Source organism: Malus domestica, chromosome 09 (genome assembly GCF_042453785.1).
Source record: "Malus domestica chromosome 09, GDT2T_hap1".
In the NCBI taxonomy this organism is placed as follows: domain Eukaryota; kingdom Viridiplantae; phylum Streptophyta; class Magnoliopsida; order Rosales; family Rosaceae; genus Malus; species Malus domestica.
This window is the reverse complement of record NC_091669.1, coordinates 28,486,348-28,508,771: the sequence shown is the minus strand read 5'-3', so window position 1 is coordinate 28,508,771 and position 22,424 is coordinate 28,486,348. Positions and strand designations below refer to the sequence as shown.

Below are 22,424 nucleotides of genomic sequence, written 5' to 3'. Positions count from 1 at the left end.
GCCGCAACTTTCTATCCCTTTTTCCCCTCTGGATTTTGATTGTGTTAACCTTTTTCTTATTGGATTTGGATTGTGCAAAGCCTTTTCAAAAATTAATAAGGCTTTGACCCTTCTCTTGAGGCCCAAGCAATATGTGCCACACCCTTTAAACCCTAGACCTAATTCTGAGGGTTTTCAGCCATGCTATATATATATATTTATATGTTCCTCACCACTTACCCCCATATATTCTACAACCACACCAAAATGAAGGGAAAATTTTGTCCTAGCTAAGAACAAGTAAGAACATTTGAATACATATGCAAACTATTAACACTTTAAAGTAGGCATGCATTCAAAAACAATTCATAAAACCCATGACTTTCAAAGCCTAGTATATGGTGAACCAATAAACTCTTTAACAACATTAAAGAGAAGTAAAGATTTAGAATTTCTTTACCCTTGAAGCTCATCCTTGTTTACACAAGGGATTCACCCAAGTGGAGGGCCTTCAAGTCACCTCCAAGCTCCTTGGATATTCCTTGTGATTTTCCTCCTTTTAGTGCTCCTTTGCTTCTTTGAGGATTTGAGGATTTGTTCTCCAAAACACCAAAAGTTTGATGTCTCTAAGTCTCCACACCAAGGGTTAAGTGTGAAGATGAAATGGATGACTTAGGGAAGAAGAGATTGCTAGATTAATCTCCCTAAGTGGCCGGCCTCTTTGTAGAGAGATGTTTCACCTCTTTGCCTCAAAGAAAACCCTAAAGAGAAAATAGCTATAAAGTTGCTTTTATAACACTTTTCTTTGGTGAGTGGCAAACTTGCAATTAAGCAAACTTTCACCATCTCCTCACCATGGCCGGCCTATATGTTGTGATTGGGCTTATTGCCCATTTTGTTTTAGTTGTCATACAACTTAAACATAATGGGCCTTATGGACCAAAACACTTTTGGGCCCCGAAACCCAAAACCAACTTAAAAGCCCAATACGAACCTTTCGTATAATTAATTAACTAATTAATTAATCTTGACCATTCTTCAACTAAACCATTTAATTGCATATCCATTTCATTTAATTTCTTCACTATCGCCCTTACTCGGTGTACGATCCATTAGGTTCTAATTAGCGAGGTAGTGGGCGATTGTTACTCTTAACGATCGATTGTGAATTGAAACCACATTTCAATTCTCCCTTTATGATTAGTGTTTGCTAGTCATTAGGGCTTCCACAAACCATGAGTGACACCTAGCAGTATGTCATGGTTACCCAAGCTAAGTAGAATTGGTTGGAGAACCTATCCAGTTACAACTACAATGCAATACGGTCCTTCTCTAATACAATACTCTTAATCACATTGTTTAAGTGATAGTTTGTTTCATGTCTACTATCCAATATGATACTTTTGTATATGATTCCTTTGAATATGAATTGGAACAAACTTCCTAAGTCATATTCATTTGCTTTGGCCAAAGACTTACGAATCATATCTTAGAGTATTCTCCTTCCACCATGGAAGGTTAGAGATCCCTTGTTGTGCATTCATATGCCTATATGACTAGATAGCTTGACCCCAACAATGCCGTGGACACTCCGATGGAATGCCGTTGACATGATCAAAGATCAAGGACCTAACCATTAGACATCTATGATGCCTCAGGTCAAAGGACTACTTTGCATATTGCAACTTTCGAGTTCTTACATGACATGTATGTTCAAACTCTCTTTCGATCGTTGTTCAGTGTACTCGATTACTCTTTCGAGCACTTATGTGTTTGCCTTAGTGTCCAACACCAAATGACTTGAGACTAGTCATACTCAAGCTTGAGTCGACATAACACATACTAACCTTAGCGGATTGTCAATACCTAATTGGCAATCCTATGGCTAGGAACGTTTTAGGAATGAACATAAGAGAATGGTCTCGATAATCTAACTCACTTAGATCACTTGTCTCTTAGATCAAATACATCCCTTGGATTCCCTTATTACTTAATCACATGATACAATAAATAGTGATCAACAATAAGCTTTGCCCTTTATTAAACATATAAAAGTTTAATACATTAAGTATTCCAAAAAGCTATTACATCAAATGAGTGGCTTTGTGGGCATACTTCCAACACAAAATTCGTTCTACACTACCACCTATTCAGAAATCCATATTGCCACAGAGGAGAGAAGACAAGACTTGGCTGTGGCTTCCATTGGAGAAGAAGGAATGTGCCGCAAGCCTACCTGCATCCTTTGGAGTTTCTAGAGTTCTTTCTTCCCTTGTTTTGTTTCCATGTTTATTTCAGATTGCTTTTCAATTGTTATGAATATGTGTAACTAATTTTCTTATTAGTTAGAGGTGAATTCAAAGCCATGAACTTATGCTTTATATGAATTGATTATCTTCAGTTATTGTTTCGTAAAACATGAATGTGATTTACTTATCTGGTTGATTGAGAACTTATTTATGTATGTTGATCAGGGGTGCACACTTAATTTGCATGCATGAATTTGATGCTAAAATATAAGGGAGTTTCACCTAGTCGTTATGAACTTATATTTATAAGTAGTGGAGGTTGCTAGTCACAATCGCGTTAAGTAAATCCATGGCAGGAGTATCATGCAGTTCATAGTTACAATTGCCTTGTCAGTGCTTATGATTTTCATAGAATTTAATGATCTTTGATTGTATCTCTATCATGATGTTCATATAGGGAACTTGAGAAGAATAATTTGGTTGCCGATGCGTATTCCATCCAATTCAATGAACTTAGGAAAATCTGAAAGTTAATTTGTGCTTTTGACGATTAATTTGGGGCATTGTCATTCATGGTTTAAAGAAACAATACTGGAAATCAATTTATGTTGCATATGTTTCATGTGTGGAGAAGAATCCTCTAGCTAGCTTTTCACCATTCAATTCACTCAATTTCGTTTTTAATTTGCTTTGTTTCTGCAAGTTCTTTGTTTTAGTTTTAATTTCGTCAAAACAATCCGCCCTTTAATTAAGTATGTTAGTTTAGTTAGAAACTTGTTTAAATCTGTCCAATTTAGTGTTTTGAGTCTTACGAGTCTTAAATTTGTCCAAATAACTCTTTAGAGTCAGTTTTGAGTCTTTTTTTTTTATTATTTTGTGTTGTTTTGAGTTAGTTTAGTTTGTTTTGAGTCATATAAGTCTAGTTAAGAGTCTTGGAGTCTAGTTTTCTATTTTTAAGTTTAGTTTTGTGTTCTTAAGTCAGTTTTTAGTAGATTAGCATCCCTAGTTAATCCCCGGTCTAGAACGATCCCTACTTGCATCTTTACTATAATTGTCAACAATGGGGTTTAATTTGTGTGTCAAGTTAATTTTCACATCACTTACTTATATCGAAGGAGGTAATTCTAGTGTATATCCCTAAAACGCTTGACCCAAGCAAATAGATCATTACTGACACACTTTAACCTGGATATCCACGTGGGCACTTAAATCGAGACATGTTGGCTGCCACTTAAAAGGTGACGATGCCATAACATGCAAGTAATGTATAAAAGTACGAATAAATTAAAGATTGAAAATAAAACAAGAAAACAGTGCATAATGAGTTTGATGAACCTTGAATAATTCAACAATTGTTTTTCTTTTAAAATACTTTTTGTAACTGATACTTGGACCTCGATCCACATTATAAACTACATGGTCATCACGGCCCCTTTTTTGGACACTAATAGGGCATTGCATAAGAGGATCCTAAACTTTGTCCAAATTACATCTCGCAAAGGTGATGACATTGGAAGGTGTCTAGAGATTTGCTTGAATGATTAGGGCATAGACAAGGTGTTTAGCATTACCGTTGACAAGGATAGTGCAAATGACATTGTTATTGCATACATGAAAAGCTCAAGTTAATTGGTAATGTTTTACTCAACGGGGCTCACTTGCACGATGTGTGCTTGTCACATCCTTAATTTGATAGTTAAGGATGGAATGGCGAATATTAGTAGTGAGATTGAGACCATAAGAAATTATGTGAAGTTTATACACTCATCCCTGTGAGGTTGGAGTCTTTTAAGGAATCTTGCATCTTGAAGAGACTTGATAAGATATCAAGTATCCCTTTTGATGTTGTCACACTCACAAGGTGTAATGCCACCTATGAAATGCTTAAATAGGGCTTTCAAGTTTAAATAAGTGTTCGCTAGGATGGCCTTTGAGTGTGACACTTGTATCACTTACTTTAACAAGGAGGTCTTTAAAGAGGTTAATGGGTTGACAACAAAGGCCAAGCAGGTGGGTCATTCGGGGTGGATGATTGGGAGAGGTCGATGAGTTTTGCTCACTTTCTCAAAAAGTTTTATGATGCCAACTTCACCTTAAGTGCAACCCTTACTGCAACTTCAAACTTAAAACTCGGCACGGTGATTGCTTTGGAAGTGGAGATACAAAAACAAATTTTGAACACCTCTAACACCACTTTGCAAAGAGTGTCTATTTCTATGAAACTCAAGTTTGACAAATATTGGGGTGACATTGAAAATGTGAACCTTATTCTCTTTATGGCCCAAGCACTCAACCCGAGGTAAAAATTTGAAATGTTGGAGACAAATGTAAAAGAGCTCAGCTATGGATGAGACAAAATAAGGGAGGTGAAAGCAAGGATAAAAATGAGATAGCCAATGAAGTGGAAATGTACTTCAACGATCCACATGAAAGCCAAACATATGGTGGTTTAAATCTCTTGGATTGGTGGAAAGGAAATAGTGGACATATCAAACTCTTGACAAAGTTGCTAGGGATTTTTTGCTCTTCCTAGTACTACTGTTGCTAATGAGAATGCCTTTAGTTTTGGTATGCGAATTGTCAATACTTTTAGAGCTTCCTTAACACCTAAAATGGATAAGGCTTTAGTGTGTATTAGTGATTGGCTTAGGGGGAATGAATTTTGTTTCTACAAGGATCATACACTCAATGAATTCATTTTCTACAAGGAACTTGAATGCTTAGAAAAAAGTAAGTGAATAATTTGATTTCCCTTTTTTATTTTCTTAATATTTATTATTCTATTTCTATAATTCAATCTAAATAATGTGTGGCTTATTGTTTTAGGGACGCCTAATTTGGAAGGTGAGGAGAATTCAACTCAAAGAAATGAAATGTCACCTACACCTCCTCCACCACCTCAAGTTCAAGTTCAACAACGTCAAAGTCAATCAATACCTCCACGAGCACTCATTTCAAGGGGAAGGGGAAGAGTTCAACCATCAATGTCAAAGGGAAAGGGAAGAGTTCAACTAACAAGAATGTGAAGGGGTAAACCATCAACAAGCATGGCAAGGGATCAACAACCAACAAGTACGACAATGGATTAACCACAACCATCAACAAGAGCATGGGGCCGAAGGGGCTAAAGGGGCTGAAAGGGACAATCTTCATGAACTTAATTTAAACTTTTCTCTTTGCTTTTAGTTTGTAACTTATTTTTTTGCTTTTCGTTTGTTATATTTTATTTTTGTTGCATGTATATTAAATGTTGAATTTAAGTAGCTTCATAGTAGTATCACATCCCAGACTCAACTCCGTCGTAGCACTATATTGTCAGCTCTGGGCTTACCATTCCCTCACAATTTTGTTTTTGGGTTTCAGCACGAGAACTTCCTAGGGGGGTCACCCATCCTAGGACTGTTTTCACCCAAACTCACTTAACTTTGGAGTTCTTATGGGATCTGGAGCCAGTGAGTTCCTAAAAAGCCTCGTGCTATAGGGAGGGGATCATGTACATCTAAGGCACATCACCCCCTCTCCTTTGGTTGATGTGAGATCTTACAATCCACCACACTTAAGAGGAACCCGGCATAATCACCATCACACTCGCACCGAATGGCATAGTGGCTCTGATACCATTCTATCACATCCCAGTCTCGACTCCGCCCTAACACGATATTGTTCGTTTTGGGCTTACCATTCCCTCACGCATTTGTTTCTGGGAACTCAGACTAGAACTTCCCAATGGGTCACCTATTCTGGGAATGCTCTCGCCCTTACTTGTTTAACTTCAGAGTTTCGATGGAATTTGGAGCCAGTGAGTTCCCAAAATGCCTCATGCTATAGGGAGGGGAGCATTTACATATACGGCACATCACCCTATCTCCATTGGTTGATGTAGGATCTTACAATCCACACCACTTAAAGGGAACCCAGCGTCCTCGCCTGCATATCTGCACCGAACGACAAAGTGGCTCTGATACCATTCTATCATATCTCAGCCTTCGCCGTAGCACGATATTGTCCTCTTTAGGCTTACCATTCCCTCACGGTTTTGTTTTTGGGTTTCGGCTAAAGAACTTCTCAGGGGGGGTCACCTATCTTAAGACTGCTCTTGCCCAAACTCACTTAACTTTGGAGTTTTTATGGGATCCGAAGCTAGTGAGTTCCCAAAAGGCCTCGTGTTATAGGGAAGGGAGCATGTACATATAAGGCACATCACCCCCTCTCCGTTGGTCGATGTGGGATCTTACAATCCACCTCACTTAAGGGGAACCTGAAGTCCTCGCTAGAACATTCGCACTAAACGGCAGAGTGGCTCTGATACCATTCTGTCACATCCCAGCCTCTATCATAGCACGATATTGTCCGCTCTAGGCTTACCATTCCCTCACGGTTTTGTTTTTGGGTTTCAACTCTAGAACTTCCCAGGGGGTCACCTATCCTAGGATTGCCTTCGCCCAAACTCACTTAACTTTGGAGTTTTTATGGGATCTAGAGCTAGTGAGTTCCCAAAAGGGCTCGTGCTATGAGGAAGGGAGCATGTACATATAAGTCACATCATCCCCTCTCCGTTAGTCGATGTGTGATCTTACAAGTATACTATATTAGAAAGTGAAGTATGAAATTAAGTAGTTTGGAACTTTAAAACGTTAATTTGACTTGGTAAGAATGAATTGGTATTTCAATTAGTATGAAATTTCAAAATGGTATGAGGTAAAAAGCCTAAATTTCAATTGACATGAAATTGAGCAACAAGATTTCGGGCCAAAAGCTCAAATTTTAGCCCACAACCCAAAAATCTCAAAATTCAGCCTAAAAACCCAAAATCCAATCCCAATCCATCCCGAAATATCGAAAACATTTTAGGAATTACGAAATTTTGGTTCGGGATTGGTCTTCAAATTCCTGTCCCAAAAATTTTCAATTTGGGATTTAGGATTCCATTTTCAGTTTGGGATCCCATACTTAACCAGCCCTAGTTGGAATCCATAAATTCAACGTCATTTCAATTACCCAGATCCTCCCTTTCCCTCCTGCTCCCTGTACCCTCTCCTTGCACAAGTCTCTCTGCCTATGAAAATTTACATATCTTCAAACGACAGAAAATACTCGAAGTATATATATCTAAACAAACATCGTTGTTAAATATCAAAACTACCTATTCTTTGTCAACTAAAGGGGGGTGAAAATATTATCTAGTCTTCTATCACAAAATATATATATATATATATATATATGGGCAATAATGTAATTTCACCAAATTGTTGTTTTTTATTAAAACATCACCTATATGTGATTTTAACATATATCTAATATTAAAAATAGAAAAACAAAAACTTCTCTTCCACTCTCTACCTCTCTCCTTCCCATTTTAGAAACAAAAAAAAATGTTAACATACACCAACATTACTGACCATTATGTGGATCAATTTAATGTGAACATCTGTCATTTGAACGAGTAAACATTTGTCAATTTAATTATTAGGATAGGTTTCAAATGACAGATGTTTACATTAAATTGCTCCACGTAGTGATCAGTAATGTTGGTATGCTGACCATTCAGCATGCAAGTATTGTCCGTAAGCATATGCTAGTATTCAAATAAAAGAAGTGCATTGGGTTTGATTTTTTATGGCCTTGACTATTTATACCACCTACCCTCAAATCCATCAAAATTCATCACGCATTGAAATTGTAGGAAATCTTTTGCATTCTCAATACAACTAGACATATGGATTTTTTTGAAGTTCTAATGGACTACATTTGGATTTGAATGCATTCTAAAAAATCATGTTAAATTTTACTTTGAAAGTTTGATTATACCGTAGCCAAAAAAAAAAAAAAGTTTGATTATACTATGATTTCAAATCTTAATTTGTCTATACAAGTTCCGGAGCCAACGTAAAACTGAGGTTGAGTTTTAGGGGACGGTGGTGAAAATAAGCCTTAAACCCTAGTTCCCCATCAAATTAAAAATGAAAGTAGAAATGAGTGATGCAAATGACTATATAGAAACAAAACTGTAATTTTCAAAGTCCAATAGGGGTAATTCTGTCTCTAAATCGAAAACAAAATTGTTGCTGAAAAGAATACACTCCCATCAAAAACCCTAGCTCTGCAGGACTGCATCCCCTGGTCACATTAGGGTTCTTGCCTCTCTCTCACTCTTCATCCCAGAACCCTCCTGCGGCTGCTACCCGCCAATCCCAAATGGTCTCTCTCTCTCATCGGTTTCAATGTTTAATTTCTGCATTTGGGTGTTAATCAAGTTTGGTAATCGTGAGTTGGTTTTTGTGGGGTGTGGAAATGCAGGCTGAAGAGAAAAAGTTAGCGAACCCTATGAGGGAGATCAAGGTCCAGAAGCTGGTCCTCAACATCTCCGTCGGTGAGAGCGGAGATCGACTCACGAGAGCCGCCAAGGTACACCCTATTGCTAACCTCACCACCCATCCCACACGAATCCTGGACTACTTACTCATAGTATATGAATATGTACTGTTATAATTGATTTAATTGTTTTTTGTTTGAAGGTGTTGGAGCAACTCAGTGGCCAAACACCCGTTTTCTCCAAAGGTAATTTTTTTACCCGTTTGAATTTTAGTGGTAATTCAGTTTTGCATCGTTTCATCTGTCTGCAGCTAGAAATTTGTATGCTTTTCATGGGTTCTGGGATTGGGGTTGACTACTGGTTTTTTGACGTGTTTTCGGAATCGAAATTGACTTTGAGTGCAGTATGAGTTTTCTAATTTTATCTGTATTGTGGATTCGTGGGATAGTTTTTGCGTATGATCTTATTCTCTGTGTTTAATCAGTACGTCTATATTTTTGCTTTTTGATTGCTTCAGCAGTTGAGCAATTTTGTCTACAATGCTTCAAAAGGCCGAAAGTTGAATTGAGTGTGGACTTCGTTCTGTTTCTGTGCTTTTTTCCCTTCTAGTTAGATGTGTTTAAGGTATTGGCTAATGACTTAGTTGTTAAGGAGTACAGCGGTTTGACGTAAGTCTGGGTTAAATTTGCCTGGTACAAAATATTTTTGCTTATAGACTAGCCTCTTCCGTTTTTAGCTTTATGGAACTATGTATTTTGAATGTATGAATTTTTTTAGTTTTCTTTTTCTACAACATATTGGATGGTAATTGTTCATTTGGTTTCTGATTATTTGTTGTATATTTTCATCTATTTCATACCGTATACATATGTGATTTTCTCACTTGCTATATCTAGCAAGGTACACTGTTCGATCCTTTGGCATCAGGCGTAATGAGAAGATTGCATGTTACGTCACTGTCAGGGGTGACAAGGCGATGCAACTTTTGGAGAGCGGTTTGAAGGTCAAGGAATATGAGTTGCTACGAAGGAACTTCAGTGACACTGGTTGTTTTGGATTTGGAATCCAGGAGCACATTGATTTGGGAATCAAGTAAGTCGTTTTATTCCACAATACTTGTTCCTCCATTTATTTACTCTTTTAAATCTGAGTCATGGGTACCTTTATTATCTTACTACAAGTTAATGTAATTTGAAAGTACTTTTTTCCTAATTGCAAAATTTCATAATTTTCGTCGAAAGCAACCGATATCGATATAACCATCAAAATTTTCATAAATTTGCATATCGATATTTCCACCAACAACGAAATCACTGATAGAAACTTTGGGTGAATTTGATTTTTGTTTTCAAGACATCCCATTTTACCTTATTAGTTATCGTTGCCCAGTATTGTGGACTCTTTGGTGCTTTGCCTGTTTCATGTATCCAGTGGGATGTTACTATCATGGTATGTTGACTTTTCGTTCTTATTCAGTCCGTTGTTTCCTCATTCCTCTTTATTTATTTTCTTTCAGGTACGATCCTTCTACAGGTATCTATGGAATGGACTTTTACGTTGTTCTGGAGCGTCCGGGATACCGTGTGGGTCGACGTCGCAGGTGCAAGTCTCGCGTCGGGATCCAGCACAGGGTCACAAAGGATGATGCCATGAAATGGTTCCAGGTCAAGTATGAGGGAGTGATTCTTAACAAGTCGCAGCAGCTCTCAGCTTCGTAGGCCCTTAGGATCGTCAAATTAATTTGATCAGTCTCTATGACCGGCTTCTGTTAATTTTCAGTTTTGCAAAGCTCGAGTTAGCGTTTGGAGCGAAGTATGTTAATTTGTTTTTTGACTTATAAAGCTTTTGGAAGTTATTATATATCATTAGAGTTGCCTGGAATTTCGGTTTCTTTGATTCATACTTATCGCAACACTTGGGAGAATTGAAACCTCACAGCATGAATGATGCGGTTAACCTTGTTGAATTTCCCAAACATTCAAGGATAAAACGGCAGGAACTTTACAGAAATGTAGCCATTGAGATGCAAAATACACATTTCAAAGTCCGTCTAAAATTTGGCAGCTACTTTTATTTGGGGGTTTAAAACACAAGTTCACAAGGCGGCGCAAGTCAAAGGCGTTTTCAACATCTATCCAACATATTTCTCACAAACCGTATGGTTTAAAATCGTAAACTAAGCAAGCCCGATCTTTTCTTCTCAATACCAGATGCGCAATTCGACACCACAAGAATTACCGTATGGATGCAAATTCTCAAAGAAAAATATAAACTTAAGAACACCACATCACGTGTAATACCATAACAGTTGAAAGAGTTGAAAAGGTTTACCCCATGTTCTCTAGAGAGCCCCCAAAGAGTGTCTCCCTTCTCGATCTCTATCGTTTTATGCCATGACTTCCGCGTGACTTCCACATTTTGGTCCATCCTGGTAATGGTTTTCTGCAATAAAATCCACAAAGCAAATCAACGTCAATGGGCTTAGCATTTAATAAAATCCCCAGAAATAGTATGACCAATGTATCAAAATCTAAATCAGAATATGTAAAGCGTTTTTTGTAAAATACACTAATTATTTGATCACTCAAATAAAAATAAAAATTCAAAAATCCACAGACAAATCGAAACAAACAGGGAAATGGATGACCCCAAAATGTCAAATCGTAACTTGCACGTACCCGAAGAGGAGGGTGTGGTTCCTTGACAGTGATGGGTTGCTGCTGGGGAGGGAGAGGAAGCTGGGACGGAAGCTGAATGGGTTGAGTTGACTCGGCGAGTGGAGGAGTTTGCTCATTTCTGTTTTTGTTAAAAAGGGTTTAGAGCTTTGAGAATGCTCATAGCGATGCCGGAGAACACCACTAAGCCGGCAGTCTTGGTGACGGAGTTGTCGTTGGAGTTGCCGTTGGAGTTGCCGTTGCCTGCGGTGGAGCTTGGGTCGGACATTGATGGTTGGTGGGATTTGGAGAGTAATTGAGCGGAGGACGCAGAAGTGAGAAGGGCTTAAGACTTTTTGTTGGGGTTTTGGGGGTTTTCGGTGTCTGGTCGATCTCCGATTTGGCTTTCAAGGAGCATTTTTCTGCTTACCAAGTACCGATCGATACGTGAAGTTTTTGTTTGTGTCTTAATACAGGCTACATTGGTGATGGCCTAATTCCTCTTTTTCTTGGCGCCCCGATAATGCATAAAGCGATAACGTACTTTTAATTTTGTTTGTATTTCTTGTAAGAAAAGAATTATTGTTGAGAAATGCAAATTTGAGATTTAAAAGTCACATTTATATTTTTGGGAGGTGTAGACATACTACATCAATTGGAGAACAGATTTTTCTATGTGACCGAAACACTGCCTAGTACATCACGTGCTATAAGATGAGTGGAGATAAGTTTTTTTATTTTTAAGTATCCATCCACTTCTATTAAGATACGTGATGTATCAAACTGCATTATAGGTACATTGAAAAATCCATCCAATTGGAAGGACACAAATTTGATATCTCATTTACTTTTCTCTTTTAACTAGAAGGTCCACCTCCTATAAATCTTCTAGTTCCACCCTCTTTACAACTCCTAAAAGATTTCTTCCTCGAAAGACATGTATGGAACCGATACATCACAACGGTGCTATCCCATGTTAAAAATGGAAGGACATGTGAAAATAAACTAACATGTCTTCTTATATTATCAACACGAGACATTATCATCATAGTAGTATACATGTGTCAATGTGTCATACAAGTTCCCATCGCTTCCTGGGGTCATGAGGGGTTTGCAAGATAGGTGAATATTGAATAGATCTTTTTTTTTTTTTAACAAATAGTTCCAGTGTGTAAAGGCTCCCCATGGCAATAGGCAATTAAATCCCCTCAAGTGAATAGTAACCTCCTTTAATGAATAATAATTGTCTATTGCATCTCCACCCCTAAACTGGACAGCCTAGGCAATTCATATTAAAATATTAGTATTTTTTATTTTATAAAATAATAAAAATAATTTTATTTTTAATTTTGGATAGAATTTTTAACCGATCTCGTCACGCCGCGTGTCATTATCTTAAAGCACAATTTTTGTAGATAGGTTGATAAGATTTTTAACCAATTTCGTCGAGCAACGTGTCCTTACCTGTTTAGAATCGTTGAAAATATTGAATTGTGGTGTAAGGTAGGAGAAAATGGTAAGGTATTTATAGAATAAAAAATTATAACTTTTAAAATAAAAAATTGAAATTTTTTCTAATTTTTAATTATTTAAAAAAAATTATTAACTTAATTAATCTAAACCGTTGGATTACAAAAAAATTGAAATCCAACAGTTCAGATTGTGACACGTGGCCCACACTAACATTTCTGTTTTTTTTTTCTTTTTTTTTTAATTTTTAAAGCGAAAAAACGTGGACCATTGATCTGAAAATCAAACAGTCCAAATTCAACGGCTACTAACCAAGCCCCACTACCTGAAATCTTGTTGATGATGCCCCCCCCCCCACACGCCTGACATAAAAAAATTTATAACGTGGTTGACGTCACTCCCCCTTAGGCGCTCAGGCCTAAGACATGGCCTAATCTCTTCCAAGGGTTCCCCTCAGCCCAATTGCCCGAATGGGGTGGGGTGAAGGGTAAATATTGGGTCCTATTCCCTTCTTAACCAAAATTTTCTTTTCTTCAAAACAAATGATAAGAGGGATTCAAATACACGACTTTGGGTGTAGCAATACAATCTCTTTAAGTCTTAACCACTTGAATTGTAAATCTCGTACTCTTTTTTACTAGATTTGATTACCATCATTAATAGGTGAATGAGATATTATTGATCTTTGTAATAAAGTAATAAAAAAAGTAACAAACCGTATAATTTAATATTTTGTTGTAGGCCTATTTGATTGAACGATCTAGGGTTTAGAGAGAGAGGGGGGGCGGCTATGTTTAGAGAGAAAAGAGATTGATTTAATTGTGAGGTGTGTTTGATTCACCCCATTGTGCCTTTATTTATAATAGTAGGATAGGTAAAAACTGTTCCCTTTAGGATTACAACATTTAATAGGTAATCTACTCCTAATATGAATATAAGATACATTCCCATATCTACTAGGATTTACACAATCACATTCTTATTCTAAATAGTGTAAATACTCAACAAACCATCACATCAAATCTTCAGTAGATAAGGTAGAATAGTTGATGAAGTCATCGGCACAACGGGTGATCACGAGTCTCAAATTTAAGTGAAGTATGCATTTGTAGTAAAATTCACAAAACCTCGCTATGGTAAAACCCAAGGCAGGGGAAAACCCATAGACTAAGGAGAAAAGTGAGAAGTATGCATAATGTCTTTAAACAAACGTCAAACGGGACGAAAGTAGTGAACTCAACGAAGTATGATCATCCCAGGATGGGTGCCTCATTAAAACCTCGTTAGTTAGCAAAAACCTAGTGGGAAAAATGCTCCTAATCGTAGGAAAAAGAGTACATTAATATCATGTGAGTATGCTTCTAGATACTCCTCCTGAGTTAGACATAACTTCTAAATAAGAGAACTATAAGCGATTCAACTCAGATAATTTACACATACCGATTCCTTGGACGAACTTCTGAAAAGTAGACTTGGCCAATGACTTGGTGAAAAGATCTGCCAGGTTGTCCTAGGAATGGATTTGCTTGACTTCAATGTTCTGATGTTAATGTTGTTGGTGTGAGTAAAAGAACTTCAGCATTATGTGCTTGGTGTTGTCTCCCTTGATTTATCTCTTCTTCAACTGCTCGATACACGCTGCATTGTCTTCAAAGATCGTTATAGGAAGGTCAACGACTGATGTAAGACCACTAGTGCTTCGAATGCATCCCATAACTTCTCTCAACCATAAGCATTCACGCAATGCTTCATGCAGGGCAAGAATCTCAGCATGGTTTGACGAAGTTGCAATTAGCGTTTGCTTGGTAAACCTCCAAGATATAGTAATGTCTCCAACGGTAAAGACATAACTTATTTGAGAATGTGCCCTATGTGGGTTAGACAAATATCCAACATCTGTGTAACCAACAAGGTGAGAATCAATCCAAAGACCATAGGGGGCGGCAACACTCAGAGATTCATGGGTATAGAACAAGCCCAAATCCAGTGTACCTTTGAGGTAGCGGAAAATGTCTTTAACACCATTCCAATGTCTGCGTGTAGGCATATTGTTGTATCTTGCCAAAAGATTCACAACGAATGAGATGTCAAGTCTAGTGCACTGAGCCAAGTACAATAAAGCCCCAATTGCACTTAGGTAAGGAATTTCGGGTTCCAAAATCTCTTCCTCATCCTCATTTGGACGGAAAGATCTCATTTAGCATCTAGAGTTTGAGATCATGAGTGTACTCGAAGGTATCGCTTTATCCTCATTAAAACGACGCAACACATTTTGGGTGTAGTTTGATTAATGTACTAGGATTCCATCCGAACAATGCTCGATCTCCAGGCTAAGACAATATCGAGTTTTCCCAAGATCCTTCATCTTAAATTCCGATTTCAAGTGTGCAGCAATTTCCTCAAGCTCTGCAAGAGTCCTAATGAGGTTCATGTCATCGACCTAAACTGCAAAGATTGCAAATCCGGAATGTGACTTCTTTATGAACACACATGGGCATAATTCATTGTTCACATAATCCTGACTTGTCAAATATTCACTCAGACGGTTATACCACATCCGCCCGGATTGTTTCAATCCATAAAGTGACCTCCTCAACCTAATTGAGAGAGTGTTCCGTGGTCTAGAACTATTTGAATCAGTTAATGGAAGTCCTTATGGAACTTTCATGTAAATTTTCGTATCTTAGATCCCCATAGAGATACACTGTTACCACGTCCATAAGCTGCATATTTAGTTTGTTAAAAACTACCAAACTGATTAGGTAGTGGAACGTTATAACGTCCATTATGGGGGAATATATATCCTCATAAACAATCCCAGGGTGCTGAGAAAAGCTTTGCGCTACGAGGCGTGCTTTGTATCACACTATTGCATTCTTCTCATTACGCTTCCTTTCGAAAACCCACTTATAGCCAATAGGCTTCATGCGTGGTGGTGTAGGAATGATAGGTCCAAATACCTTATGTTTCGCAAGCGAATCGAGTTCAACCTGGATTTCTTGTTTCCAGTTTGACCAATCGGTTCTATGTCGGCATTCATCAACGAAACGTGGTTCAATGTCATCACTAAGCATGATGTCAGTAGCTACTGAGTACACGAATGTATCATCGACAATCATCTCATTCATATTCCAAATCTCATCCAATACTGCGTAGTGGACCAAAATCTCACCATTCTCTGGGGGCCGGCATGTTTCGTCTGAAGCATCACCGTAATTTAGAATAACCTCATGCGTTGGAAGGGATGAGTGAGCGATGGTCGGATTCAAACTAGGGTCACTAGTTGGTGCCATTTTTCTCTTCCGGGGTTGTGAATCCTTTGAACCAAGGGGTCTGCCACGCTTCAGGGTCGAAACAGATGATTGGGTAACCACCAATGTACCTTGCCGCGTGAAGGGTGCAGCCTCCCGAAATGGTCCGGCCTTCCCAGGCGGGTTGTTGACGTACACGGGGTACATCTATCCTTGCATGTGTGTTTGCAGCGGGTATATGTGATCTTGTCACCTTTACTAGATCATTAAAAGCATTCGGCATGCTTTGAGCAATGCTCTGAAGATCTATAATTTGTCTCACCTCAGTTTCAGACTGGGCAATGCGACGATCTAAATGAGACATAATGGGAGCATACCACCACAATTCGCAGCGTTCTATAGGAACGTTAGCATGCTTATCTCCCCTTAACGATGGGAAGACTGTCTCTTCAAAGTGACAATCTGCAAAACGTGAGGTAAAAAGATCCCCTGTCAAGGGTTCTAAGTAGCGAACAATTGATGGCAAATCATAACCGACATAGATTTCCATTTTTCTCTATAGACCCATTTTGGTACGTAGCGGTGGCGCTATTGGCACATAAATGGCGCACCTAAACACTCGTAAATGCAAGACGTCAAACTCGTATCCAGTGACCAACTGTAACGGTGAATGTAGTTGAGTAGCAGTGGGCCTCAGGCGGACCAACATAGCTGCGTACAATATTGGATAGCCTCAGGCAGATACTGGCAATTTGGTTCTCATAACCAAAGTCCGAGCAATCAATTGAAGGCACTTTATGAAAGCTTCTGCCATGCCGTTTTGGGTGTGAACATAAGGTACAGGATGTTCCACATCAATTCCTACTGACATGCAATAATCGTCAAAAGTCTGTGACGTAAACTCTCCAACATTATCCAGTCGAATTGACTTAATCGGATAATCAGGGTGGTGAGCCCTTAGCTTAATGATTTGAGCTAAAAGTTTAGCAAACGCGGTGTTGCGTGTAGACAACAAGCAAACATGTGACCATCTTGTCAATGCATCAACCAACACCATAAAGTATCTAAATGGTCCGTATGTTGGTTGGATAGGTCCACAAATGTCCCATTGAATCCTCTTAAGAAATTTATGGGGGTCGTGAATAATCTTTGTATATGAGGGTTGAGTATTCAACTTCAATAAAGAACACGCTTTGCATGACAGGAGTCCAACGTAGGGATGTAACTTATGCCCGTGTGAAGATTTGAGGATATGGCGCATCATGTCACGTCCAGGATGTCCCAAACGGTCATGCCAAAGCAACAAAGTGTCCTGGAACTTAGGCATAGGGCCGACCACACTGTGGGCTTCTATGCCACGAATGGTTGTGATGTACAACCCACTTGGCAAACGTTCCAACTTCTCGTGAATACGCTTCTGGCCATATTCGTATGAAGTGATACAAAGAAATTCAGAACCATTATCTTCAGTGGTTTCAATATGATATTGATTATCTCGAATATCTCTACAACTCAGTAACATTCTTTCGGAACGTGGAGAATAGAGTGCCTCTTTAATGGTCAAGATTGTACCATTGGACAACATGATATATGTCTTTATGTATCCTTCAATCAAGTTGGATGAGCCTGAAAGAGTTGTCAAATGAGTTTTCTTGGGTATTAAGTTAGTAAAATAGTGTCGTTCACGCAAGATGGTGTGCGTGGTTGCACTATCTGCTATACAACTAACTTCCCCACTAGACATACCTAGAAATAAATTGATTGAATTTATCACATGCATATATATAAGTCCATTCATTCAATTAAGCAATTCGAGAAAATAATACCCATTCAAATAACAATCCATAATTCAAAACAAACCAAAACCAAACAAATTATTCCAAATACTTAGAAAAATTGTTCAAAATTAAACCATAAACCTAGAGAAATAGGGGGTAGGGCCAGCCACTCCTAGTGGGTTCAGCCACTAGGGGTAAACACCCTAAAAATGTCTAATTTATTCATCCATAGGCGCTGACACCTTCTGAAAATTCGATATCTCCATTAATGAAGTAGCATTTTCAAGATGATCCACATGTGCAAAGTTAGACTCACGATGGGAATGATATTTGGTAATAGCCTCAGGAGAAGCTCGGCATACGCGTGACCAATGATCCCTTGATCCATAACGATAGCACATGTCCAGTTCAGTAGAAGCAGGCTGAACGGGAGTTTTACCCTTGTTCTTCAAGTTTGGGGTCTTAGAGGCGAGTGGTGAATGCTGCTGGGTCACATTTCTTCCCTTAGGTGCGGCACTCTGTTGACCTTAGGCCCGTGGTTAGGCATGTGGCCCATTGCCCACAACAATTCTTTCGTCATTTATGGCTGTTAGAATTAGTATGCGCTTCAAGCGCGGCGTTTGAGCCAATGGGTCGAGCTTGATGATTCTTCATCAAAAGCTGGTTCTGCTTTTCAGCAAGAAGCAAAACAGAGATCAAATCCAAAAACTTGGTGAATTTATATGCCCTATATTGTTGCTGTAGGACAATATTGGTGGCATGGAAGGTCGAATAGGTATTCTCTAGGAGATCTTATTCGGTTAGTTCCACTTTGCCGAATTTTAACAATGAACGGATTCTACAAACTTCAGAGTTGTATTCATTCATGGACTTAAAGTCCTGGAAGCGAAGATGCTATCAGTCGTGTCTTGCTTCAGGAAAGTATATGTCTTTCTGGTGATCGAAACGGTCGGCCAGAGCAAGCCAGAAAGTGCGTGGGTCCTCCTTATTGAGATACTCAGTCTGCAGTGCATCATGGATGTGTCTTCGAATGAAGATCATTGCAATAGCCTTCTGAGCTTCGTCAATAGGTTTGTTGGCAATAGGAGTCTCGATGGTGGCTCTAATGCCCTTTGCAATCAGATGGAGCTTCACGTCTTGAACGCACTTTAGATAGTTTCTTCCAGATACTTCTAAAGCGGAGAAAACGTGAGTAGTCATATGGTAAGCCATAGACATATATCGTAGAACATACAAGTTCTATAAACATGTATTGGTTTAATTTATGCATGAAAACTACAGGTTTCATGTGGTATGTTTTAAATGAAAACTTCAAGTTTCAAATGCACTAAATTTGAAACTACAGGTTCAATTTAGTTTTATGAACAATTAGTTCATAATGAGAGGTTCTTGCAAGAAACACAGAATGCAATATACTAATTTGAATATAGTGGATTTTAGGTTCTTCAGGAACTCAATTGTGAGAGATTCGTTACTACGAAAGTATGTGACGATTCAAAGTATAAAAATAAATTATTGAATCGTTAATGTCCAAAAGTGATCTTCAGGTCAATAATTTTGGATTTATTATCAGATTAATGGACTGCAAGTCACTTTTAATTAATTCAATAAATCGGGCCATACGGGGTCGATTGTAGAAGCAAAATAATAATAACATACGGGTTAAAATTATTTAGAATGCAAAAATAATAGCAGTTGGGTCGAAAAATATTGCCCCAAAAATAATTGGGCAAGAGTTGGGTGCCTTGAGTAAAAGGCAAGGCCCAAAAAGGCCTCAGGAGTAACTGCAGGCCACAGGGGGTGCTAGAGAAACCTCAGCCGCAATTGGGTTTCAATTTGGGCCGAGGGGAAGGCACGGCAGCATGCTTTAGACACATCAAACTGGGCTCGAGAAACGGGCTGGGGGTGTGCACAAAGCCCAGCGCAAAAGGCTAGCATTGGTTTGGGCACAGGTGGCGGGAAGCCCAGCCGCAAAAGGGCTGGTGTTATGGCTATGGGCCAAGGCAGCGGGATGAAGCATGGGACTTTAGGCCTTGCCGAGGTTAGTTCCAGGCCGAGGCTTGGTGGATACTTCCACAATGATGGTGCGGTGGTGTGCCGCACCATATCCAATTCCCCTTTTTTTCTTTTCAAAAATCCCTAAAGGTTTAGGAATACCCTAAATATGCTTCTAATTTATTTTATGTAATTTGACTCACAATTTCCACATAACAATGCGTCAATGCGTCAATTTGGTGGATGATAGCCTCCTCATACAATGCGTCAATTCCTCAACTTCTGGCAAAAGCGTGCTAATAACGTGTTGTAGGCTTATTTGATTGAAAGATCTACGATTTAGAGAGAGGGGGGGGGCCGACCATGGTTAGAGAGAAGAGATTGATTTAATTGTGAGGTATATTTGATTCACCCCATTGTGCCTTTATTTATAATAGTAGGATAGATAAAAACTTTTCCCTTTAGGATTACAACATTTAATAGGTAATCTACTCCTAATAGGAATATAAGATATATTTTCATATCTATTAGGATTTACACAATCACATTCCTATTCTAAATATAACTGCAACATATTTTAATATATAATCAAAATTATAACATTAAAATTTATTATAGTATGGTTATAAATTTGCTATTTTAATAAATTAAATATATTATTAAATAAATAATATATTATTAATTATTAAATAAATAATATAATTATTATAAATATTATATTAAATATTATAATGAATGTAAGGATAAGTCGTCTCGTTAAATCTTCATATATTACCATTCCTTTCCTATTTTCCATTATTCCAATTAAATCGATTAGAAATCAACAAAATAAAAAGTAAGTGGACCTAACCCATTGCATCATAATTATATCCACTATTCTCATATCAAAATTGGATAGAGATGAAATTGGATCTTTCTTTTTCTTCGGACTACGCAGGAATCTGTCTATATATCTTATTTAATCTTTTTGTTCCTAGACGTTCTATATGAATAAATTAGGAAGGAATAAAGTACTATTCCCTTTCTTTACCGAGAAACATTTATTCCAAGTCACAACATACAAGCCATTTTAAATATCTTTCTTTGATTCCAATTCCAGAACACAAGATCCGTTTTATTAGTTATATCTTATATATCTATTTATATATTTAGCAAATCGCTATTTCATGTACTAAATATTTCCATCCATATTGATACATGCAATATTTTTGTTCCGACAACGTAATGGGGAATGTATGTGAGAAGGGTACTTTCATTTCGAGTCTCATATTATTTAATATTTAATTAACTAATATGTATTTAATTCAATACAATATATTAATTTAATAATAGGAAATTTATTAAAAGAAAATAATAGAGTAAAGTAGAAAGTAATAAAATATATGATGCTTATGATACTGTAGTAGTTTAATACACATAGAAATTTGAAGAATACATAAAAATATTTATAAATTTCCCCTCTTCAACGGGATTCAAGACTAAGATTAGTTGATGAAACAAGAAGAACATGTCCGTGGTTTATCTGTATGGAGAAAAGGGATCACTTGTTTCTTGAACAATTCTAAAATTTATCTATCTGATTGATGAGTCAAAAGACAATTCATGGTTCGGACAGTTATTAAGAATAGGAAGGGATAAGATAACCGGATTGAGTTCATGGATTAAACTAGGGCAAGTTACAGATTCATAAATGATTTTTCTATTCGAAACCCATTCAAAAGTCAAAATGAGGGGCAATGTACGAGAAATCAAATCATACAAAAATGATAGAAGCCTTGAACGTTCAGAAAATGCTATGAGGTGTTCGAAAATGGTTGAAATAGTTGAATAGGAGGATCACTATGACCATAGCCGTTGGTAACTTTACCAAAAATGAAAATGATTTATTTGATATTATGGATGACTGGTTACGAAGGAACCGCTTCGTTTTTGTAGGTTGGTCTAGCCAATTACTCTTTCCTTGTGCCTATTTTGCTTTAGGGGGTTGGTATACCCATAGATTAGCAAGTTCCTATTTGGAAGGCTCTAACTTCTTAAGTGATGCAGTTTCCACTCCGGCTAATAGTTTAGCGCACTTCTTGTTGTTACTATGGGGTCCTGAAGCACAAGGAGATTTTACTCGTTGGTGTCAATTAGGCAGTCTATAGACTTTTGTTGCACTACATGGCGCTTTCGAACTAATAGGTTTTATGTTACGTCAATTTGAGCTTGCTCGATCTGTTGAATTGTGACCTTGTAATGCAATTGCATTCTCCGGTCCAATTGCTGTTTTTGTTTCTGTATTCCTAATTTATCCGTTAGGTCAGTCTAGTTGGTTCTTTGCACCTAGTTTTGGTGTAGCAGCTATATTTTGATTCATCCTCTTTTTCCAGGGGTTTCATAATTGGACACTAAACCCATTTCATATGATGGGAGTTGTTGGGGTGTTGGGCGCTGCTCTGTTATGCGCTATTCACGGTGCTATCATAGAAAATACTTTATTTGGAGATGAACCCAACTCAAGTTGAAGAAACTTATTCAATGGTCACCACTAACCACTTTTGGTCCCAAATCTTTAGGGTTGCTTTTTCCAATAAACGTTGGTTACATTTCAATAACCGGTTTATTAGATCAACCGAATCGAATAATATGTAGGATACTTTTGTTTCCATGAAAAAAAAAATGTCCCAAGTTTTCGGCTGGAAAAACTCGCTCACAAGAATAACAAAGAATTACAGCAACTTTGAGAAACAAAG

At 37.9% G+C, this 22,424-nt stretch overlaps 2 protein-coding genes and 1 long non-coding RNA gene across 4 annotated transcripts; 1 reads left to right on the top strand and 2 right to left on the bottom strand.

Annotated features, from left to right (window-relative positions):
* The first annotated feature begins 8,254 nt into the window (after nt 1-8,254).
* On the top strand, nt 8,255-10,422 carry LOC103444065 (large ribosomal subunit protein uL5). Of its 2 annotated transcripts, XM_008382974.4 has the most exons (5): nt 8,255-8,426; nt 8,526-8,633; nt 8,744-8,786; nt 9,438-9,633; nt 10,058-10,422. In XM_008382974.4, exons 1-5 carry the CDS (start codon nt 8,424-8,426, stop codon nt 10,257-10,259), a joined length of 552 nt encoding a protein of 183 aa, XP_008381196.1. In that variant the 5' UTR covers nt 8,255-8,423; the 3' UTR covers nt 10,260-10,422. The 2 variants fall into 2 exon arrangements, with proteins under 2 accessions (XP_008381196.1, XP_008381195.1); XM_008382973.3 differs by lacking the exon at nt 8,255-8,426 and having other exon boundaries at nt 8,520-8,633.
* Nucleotides 10,423-10,522: 100 nt separating this feature from the next.
* On the bottom strand, nt 10,523-11,732 carry LOC114827037 (uncharacterized). Its single transcript, XR_003776281.2, has 2 exons — nt 11,220-11,732; nt 10,523-10,983 (listed from the first exon to the last, which is right to left on the bottom strand). It is a non-coding gene; the product is annotated as an uncharacterized lncRNA (long non-coding RNA).
* A 2,542-nt stretch (nt 11,733-14,274) lies between these two features.
* LOC139187881 (secreted RxLR effector protein 161-like) lies at nt 14,275-14,862 on the bottom strand. The gene has a single exon (XM_070804494.1). It carries the CDS (start codon nt 14,860-14,862, stop codon nt 14,275-14,277), a length of 588 nt encoding a protein of 195 aa, XP_070660595.1.
* Nucleotides 14,863-22,424: the final 7,562 nt, after the last annotated feature.